The 7,982-nt window shown below is 47.5% G+C and overlaps 1 protein-coding gene across 1 annotated transcript; it reads left to right on the top strand.

The window, feature by feature from the left end:
- Window positions 1-556: 556 nt before the first annotated feature.
- Window positions 557-987, top strand: LOC101785203. The gene is given in 3 exon segments (XM_012843666.3): window positions 557-789; window positions 792-812; window positions 815-987. Coding segments are annotated over 3 exon segments (396 nt in total). The 5' UTR covers window positions 557-587.
- The last annotated feature ends 6,995 nt before the right edge of the window (window positions 988-7,982 follow it).

Genomic DNA, 7,982 nt, shown 5'->3' with positions numbered 1-7,982 from the left:
ATTACAATAGTGGCCAGACATTCTCCTCTGTTGTTGTTCAGAGCCGGACAGAATTCTGTTTCTGGTTTAGCTGTAGTATACTCTATAATATTTCCCTCCCTTGTTTGTTGGGTTTCATCAAGAGCTGTTTTCCCAACTGTTGTTGTCATCGAGCTTTCTGGATTTTATTGGACAGTATGCATGTGCAAGAACAGGGGGGAAAGGAGGCCAGCTCCAGGGCCTCCAGCAATGACACCCAAAGACCGGAGGAACCAGCCAGTTGCCCAGTCTTCCGCTGCTACAGTACCTCTTCATTTAGGTTCTGTTTGGTTAGTCCATCCATTTTGACCCCTTTTAGTTCCTAAAGTGCCAAATATAGAGATTAAAATGAGAACTAAACCCTAAGGGATGACTAAAGGGGAAAAGACACCCCTGCCCCTCATTTATTGTCCATCCCACCCGTCCTGAACCCTCCCTCCGAGTCTCCCTCGCTCGCAATCCCACCCCTCCGCCCCACCGCCGCGGCCGCGTCCTCCCGCACCCCGGAGGCCGCCATGACTCCCGCCCCGCCCCTCGCCGGCGACCATCGGCAGCCGGCGACGCCCAGCATGCCGCCCTCACGCATCATCCACCTCATCCTCCTCGCCACACTCTCGCTCCTCCTCACGCAAACCCTAGCCTCCTCCTCCCTGGCGCCCACTGCGACAACGGTGGTGGGGGTGGCTGCGGAGCTCGGGGACCCCTGCGTCGTGGCGGACGGTGACGTCGCGTTGTGCTCCGTGCGGTGCTTCCGCTCGGACCCAGTCGTCGGGTCACATACTGGTGCGGCCGCCCCTGCGCGGGGCCCGCGTCGTGCGGCGCGGCTACTGCGAGGTCGGTGCCGGCTCCGCGCCCGTCTCTGGCCAGGCGCTGCTGCTAGTCCACATCGTCTGGCTCTTCGTGCTCGGCGCCGCCACCCGCCACCGCCCTTCCCGTTTCCCACAGTCGTGCTCCCCTCTCCGAATGTAAGGCTGCTCATTCTTTTCCCCGATTTTTCGCTAGTTCGTGTCTTCTTGCTATGCTGTCGAGCCCTGAGGAATGGTCGTGTGACGATTTCGTCATAATTTTTGGAGGATTCGGCTAGAGTGGTAACCCAATTCTTTCGTAGATCTGTTGGATTCGTCTATGCTCTAGGCTTTGGAGCAAAGCTGTGATGATTGGTTGTGAGATGTAGGTTGAAATCATGTAAACAGTTGTAAATTTGAGATTGGTGGTAAATTTGATTTGTATGGTTTGACATTAAGTACATATATGAATTCAGGTTGACATCTGAGAGCTGCTCAAGCCACTAAATCAAATGAATTGTTGGTAAATTTGATTCGTAGTATGGCTCAACGTATGTGTATGGTGATTGACACCTGAGCAAAACAGGGGTGTTTTTATCTTCAGAACAGATGGTCACACACATTGAATGATTAGGGGTAATATTATCTTTGTTCATTTTTTTAATGGATTTTAATTCCTGGATCCAAACAGAGTAGGACTAAAAAAACAGGGGCTTAGTACTAGTCCAAGTCTTTGGGTCAGGACGAAGAAATGTCTTGGGTCCAGCAGGAGCTTGATCTGCCAACTGTCTTCCAATCGAGGCAAATGTCCAGGAGGCATTTTTTTTTTCACCCCAACCAACTTTGGCAAGAAGAGTAGAAGCCGTAGTGCTCATCAAGTGATGATTCCTCCTTTTCTTTTTTGAAACTTACCAAGTGATGATTCCAGGAAACAATTGATACTCCTACCCGAGTGGGTCCATTTCAGGTACCAAGCCTATATGGTTGGTTGTTGGTATGGTCACTAGGAGTGTAGAGGAGACCATCATTTGCCCTGAACTTGCAACCGACCGATTCCAAATTCCAAGAGTGACTTTACCCGCCCATAATGAGAAAACAGAGAGCAGAAAAAGTTAGTTTATATTCCAGGATAGAAAATGGCATGGTGCAGTAGTGCTTACAGGAAAAGTTGCTTAACCCACCCATCACTTTCTGGATTGATGATGGCGGTGGTCGACGATACCAATCAGAGACCGGCCGAGCATCCATGCCTCAATCAACTGGACGGTTGGCTATGTCTCTGCGAGGTGTGGCCCCTGTCATGACTCATGAGCGAAGACACCGCCGGATAAGAAGCGAAATCATGCGGGGGGTTCAGGTCATGTCATGGCATCAGTGCTTGCACTACTTTATTGGGCAATCCAACCTAGCCAATGGAGATGATCATCACGACCGGCCTGATGCAGTTGTGCACAAACGCACAGGAGGAGGTGGATACTCGGAGCAGATTTGGAGAACTCATGCTTCTTCGCGAGATGAGCACTTGAAAATGATTAGTATGTTATCCTGCCAATTAACATGATCCGTCGCATTGATTCCAAGTGTCACGCACAAGAGAGGAGGAGGGGGAAAATAGGCACGGTGATGATAGACAATTACGCACACACACACTACTGATTGTAGTTTAAAATTGATTGTTTAATTAACCGCCCAAAACGAGGCCGCCGTCGCTGTCATCTGGTAGTGTTAGTGAAGCCTTCATTCGTTCTTCTCGCTGCAGCTAGATAGCAGCCGCATGCGTGCTGCATCACCACCACCATTCCACCAACCGCTCTTTGTCCCTGAAGCTCCTTCTCGATCCATCGATCAATCAGCGGGCGGGGACGCAGCGCGACGTGTCAGGGAGACGCGTGTTTGGTCTCTTCTCGGCGTAGTAAGCTAACACGCACGACGCCGTCGCCTTCAATCAAGGCTAATGGATCCGTCGTCTCGTCTGTTGCAGGCCACGTTGCGTTCCTTGCTTTCCAGCGCGGCCTTCCTCGATCGGCGTCGTCCGGCGAGAGCTCCGTCCTCCTGGTACCGCCTGGTTGGCTGGTGTCGCAAATAAAATCGTCTGAGAATCCATTTGTTCGCGCCCCCCGCATGTGCTGAGCTGCCTGTTGTAGGCTGATCGAGCGTGCGTGCTTAGAAAATTAGGCGAAGCCAGCCTTGCCGAATTTCTGTGTTGGAAAGTTGATCTTCATACAGTACCCCCCCCCCCCCCCCCCCCCCCCCCCGCCGACACGTACAGACAAACCGTCCGCCGTCCTGAGGCAGTGAGACGGAGTGGAGTCGTTGCTCGCAGTCGCAGCTCTACTGTCCCTATACCGGTACTAGTACGTGCCTCTCGTGAGGAGCAGTAGAGGCAGCGGTGGCGCACGAGCCGAGAGCAAGAGCACAAGAGGTGACCGGTGAGTCGCCGGGCGCCTCTTTTGAGGCGGGAATTCAGCCGTGGGTGCGAGCCTGCGAGGAAAAGGCGGAGGAAAGCGTGAGATCTATCTACCTTATCCTTGATCCTTGGCTGGATCCGCTCGACGGCCCAGTAAACCCTTGTTAGTTACTCTAAAAATTCTATCTTTGGCACTATGATTCCCCATCACATCAAACTTATAGTACATGCATGGAGTACTGAATGTAGATAAAATCAAAAACTAATTGTACAGTTTGGTTGTACTTTGCGAGACGAATCTTTTGACCATAATTAGTCAATATTTAGACAATAATTCACTAATACAAACGAAACGCTATAATGCTAGTATAATAATTTTGGTTGTCCAAAATCGAGCAACTAAACAGAGCCTAAAGTGAAAACGGAGGGGCACCAAAGAACGCGGTCAACATCAAACTCGCGGCGCCATCGCCCCGGGGTCCGTTGTTACGTGTCCAGCAGCCGGCCAGTACAAACTGCCGTTAACACCTCTTCGTTCCAGGCTCCGGTAGGCGGAATACGTCGTCGATTTCGGCCCGCGTCGGCACGGGGGCAAGCGTACAAATCGGTGGTTTACGAGCACGACGCCGCTGCGTGCCTCGGCGTCATGTTACCGGAGTAAGACACGTCTATCTGGTCGGCTTGGCACGGTCCGGCTTCTTGCTCCTTGACAGGATGACGAACCGGTAGAAAGCTACTACACCTGCTGCGCTGCTCCTCTTGCTCAGCTACCATCACATGATGCCTCAAAGTCCTGAACCAACGAAGCCAGGCCACGTTTCGGTTCGATTGGACTCGACGTCGTCGTCAACCCCTGCTTGCTCTTCCTGGACGGAGCGCTAGCTATCCGCTATCGGCTTGTGCAGGCCAACCGACCAGATATACTCCGTAACTGCAGGAGGTCAACATAAACCACTCGTCACGGGCTCACGGCACGAACAAAAATGCACCGATGTGATGCGTCACGACTGACCAGCAGATTCCTGTTGGGGCTGTCTACACAATGCTCGGATGTAGAAGATCCCTCCCACCCTCGAAATTTGTAACCATCCGATCCAGAATCACGGTACAGATCGAATCAGCCTTCTTCTTTACTTCCTCCATCCCTCGGTCCTCCACCTTATCCGTTCCCATCGCCTCCCCTCTCAAGTCCCGAACGAGGCCCCACCACCACCTCCCCACTGCCTCGCCGGCGCCATCCCAGCGCCGGCGAGGCCCGCCCTCCCTCCACCGCCCCTTCCTCCTCCTTCCGCCTTCTCCATTTGGCCCCTAAGTTGAGGTCTCCGACGCCAGTTGCCCCCGCCTCCATCGCCGTCCCACCCGTCTCCGGCGGCTCCTGCGCCATCTCGACCGCCCCCACGCTAATTCGTTGCTGGTGCTCGCCTCCGCCCCTCCATCGCCCAGCCGGGGGGGGGGGGGGGGGGCCCCCGGGGCCTGGCCCTGCCTCACCGCCGTCTCTATCGCCACCACCGCTCGCTATCCTGCCACCCCAGAGCTTCCTCTAGATCTGCCGAAGACAGGTACGCCCCCAACCCCGAACCCTGAAAGCTCGTCGGGACTCGCCGGAGCTAGAGAAGAAGGGAGAGATGGGGAAGCAAAAATTCAAAGTGTGGGGAGTTGAAAAAAATGCTCGGGCATAGTTTAGCTTTCCCCTTCCACTTTCCTATGCAGAGAACAGGGAAATGGGTAACTGTTCTTTCACATGCCCTGCAGGCTGCAGCAGCCGGTGTGCTGCGTTCTTCTCCAACGGCTTCCGTGCCGTCACGCACACAGTTGTCCCAGCCGCTGCAAAAGCCGAGCCCTTCGACGAGACAGGTTGTCGTTGCTTCCATATGTCTCCTCTGAAGGTAATGTCTGATCGTCTCGTCAACCCAACTCACGATTCTTCAGACAAGGAGAATGTGTTCAATACTTCAATTCAAGGCTGTTACCGGCTCAAACCAATGCTATGGCTTTGCGCGCCAACCGTGGTGTTTTGGCGACTGGTTTGCTTGCCCCATTGCTTTCCTAGTGACTAGGAATGAATTCGGATACGCATGGAATTGAATTCGGATAGCACTATTTATCACATTTTAATTCGAGTTCGAATACAAATACAAATATTATCGAATATGAATACAAAATGAATGGCTTGAATTTAGATCCACATTTGGATACTTACTCAACTTATAACATAGCGTTATGACGAGTATCAATTTAATTTATCAATGATTTCATAATTGATAAAAAATCATGTTACAAGTGGGGCGGAAATTATGAGCATAGTACATTATATATATTATTGAAAATAACATATCCATAAATAAGTAACTAATACATCAAATAAATATAAAATATGTATTTCCATAAATATATAAATATTATTTAACAATAAAAAGTACATAAATACATTTAAATATAATTTATTCATTTGATAAATCATATAATATATTTAAAATTAATCTAATTAGCCATATTAAAATAATAAACTTTATCATTATATATCACTAGTAATATTAGGTTAACATAATTTTTCATTTATCAAATAGATAATTTTTAATAGTTTAAATGGTGTAAATAACTATTTTATTAGCAATATTAAAATTAACATCATTTGTAATTAGTATGTAGTAATATAATAAATTTTAGATGGCTTCATTGGGTACTTTATTCTTCGCGGATATGGATAATGTCAGATATTTCATATTTTGGTCAATACGAATCTGGAACCGGATATAGAAAATACTGAAAATCGGATCTGGATACATCCATTTGACATCCATATTAAAAACGAATCTGAATATGGATATCCATATTGGCATTTTTAGGGGATACGAATACGGAGAATTCGAATTTACAAACATCTATATCCATCCCTACTATTGACCGATGTTGCAGCCGACTTAACTCTGCCCAAATTATATGCTTCCAATCCAAGACCTTCTTTAGTTGCCCAACTTTGGACAACCAAAATTACTGTAGCGTATCTGTAGCATTTCGTTTGTATTTGTGAATTATTATCCAAATATTGACTAATTAGGATCAGTTCGTCTCGCAAAGTACAACAAAACCGTGCAATTAGTTTTTTATTTCGTCTACATTCAGTACTCCATGCATGTACCACAAGTTTGATGTGATGGGGAATCTTTTTTTTGTATAGTGCTAAAGTTGAGATTTTGAAGGGAACTCAGCCTAATAAGAGAAGACGAATGTAGCAGAAGCAATGTGCTCTTGAATTTGCGCGGGGCCGGCAGCTTGAAGCTGTAGTACAGTTCAAAGGCAAGGACAGAGCATGATGACCTTCAACTGACACCGATGTGATGCATAACTGAATGGGCTCGATCGTTCACTTGGTCCAGAGAATGTCTCACAGGATGCGCGTTCGCAAGACTCCACAACTGTTGCTTATCCCACTGGCAACTGCTTATTTTATGCCATAACTTTACAGTCATTCCAGACGCGAAAGCTGCAGCACCTGTTCTGAAGAGACAAGTCGCTGCATTCCTCCACATCTGGTACGTACAAGTGCAAGTAATCATCAGCTACTGACGCCACGAGCACTTTAAGGGGGTGTTTAAGGGGTTGTTTGGTTTGACTAAAATTTATGGCACAACAAATATTTAAACATTAATTAGGATTAAATATAATCAAATTATAAAACTAATTATATAGATGGAGGCTAATTCATGAGATGAATTTATCAAGCTTAATTAATCCATCATTAGCACATGTTTACTGTAGCATCATATTGTCAAATCATGGACCAATTCTTAATAGATTCGTCTCGCAAATTAATCTCCATCTATGCAATTGGTTTTATTATTAGTCTATATTTGATACTCCTAATTAGTATAAAAAATTTGATGTGACATAAATTTTAGGAGGTTCTGAAGAACCAAACACCTCCTAGATCTTTCATTCAGACCAAAGAACAGCCCATGGAATACTGAGAGCATAACCAGAAATAAAAAGGAACTGTGTTTATAGTTGAATAATCTATAATAATTCAGGAGTATCCTAGTAACTGGGTTACGCTAGAGATGAGAGTTCGCTGAAATACAAAGGCCCCCTTTGGCACGACTTAGACTAAAGAGGCTTTGGCTTCGCGCTACGGGAACGCACACTATTTAGCACTATGCGTTACTGTAGCATGAAATCGGAATGGATACTGATGTTTCAAAATGAACTGGGAAGGAGATGGAGCTAAAAAAAGTGGCTCCCCATGGCTTTAGCTTCGCCTGCTATAGTACCGCTACAGTTGCGAAGCCGAAACCCCCTAAGCCATACCAAACGAGCCTAAAGATTTATACAGATTCGGCTGCTACAGTACTGCTACAGTTGCGAAGCCGAAACCCCCTAAACCATACCAAACGAGCCTAAATATTTATACAGATTCGGCCTCATGGCTTGCCTACTAGCCCTATGTCATATATGATGTGATTCTTGTATATATTTGGATTGGCATACACTCATACACGATGCAATTCTTGTATATAATTGGATTGAGCACGATGATAATGTCCGGCCGTAGTCATTAGACGGACATGATCTGACCTAGGACTATATTGTGGGTGAGAGCTTGACAACGATGACTAGCACTAGTAGAGAACTGACCTTCTATCTAGATTCTTTTGTCCCGGTTAACTTTAATCCCGGGTCAAAAATGAGGCACTGATGGGTGCCGACGGGAGGGGCAGGTCCCGGTTGTTAGCCTACCGGGACTAAAGCCTTCCTTGTTGGCCGATTGGTGAGAC

Source organism: Setaria italica, chromosome II (genome assembly GCF_000263155.2).
Source record: "Setaria italica strain Yugu1 chromosome II, Setaria_italica_v2.0, whole genome shotgun sequence".
Classification (NCBI taxonomy): Eukaryota; Viridiplantae; Streptophyta; class Magnoliopsida; order Poales; family Poaceae; genus Setaria; species Setaria italica.
The sequence above is the reverse complement of the archived record's forward strand: the minus strand, read 5'-3'. Positions and strand labels throughout refer to the sequence as shown.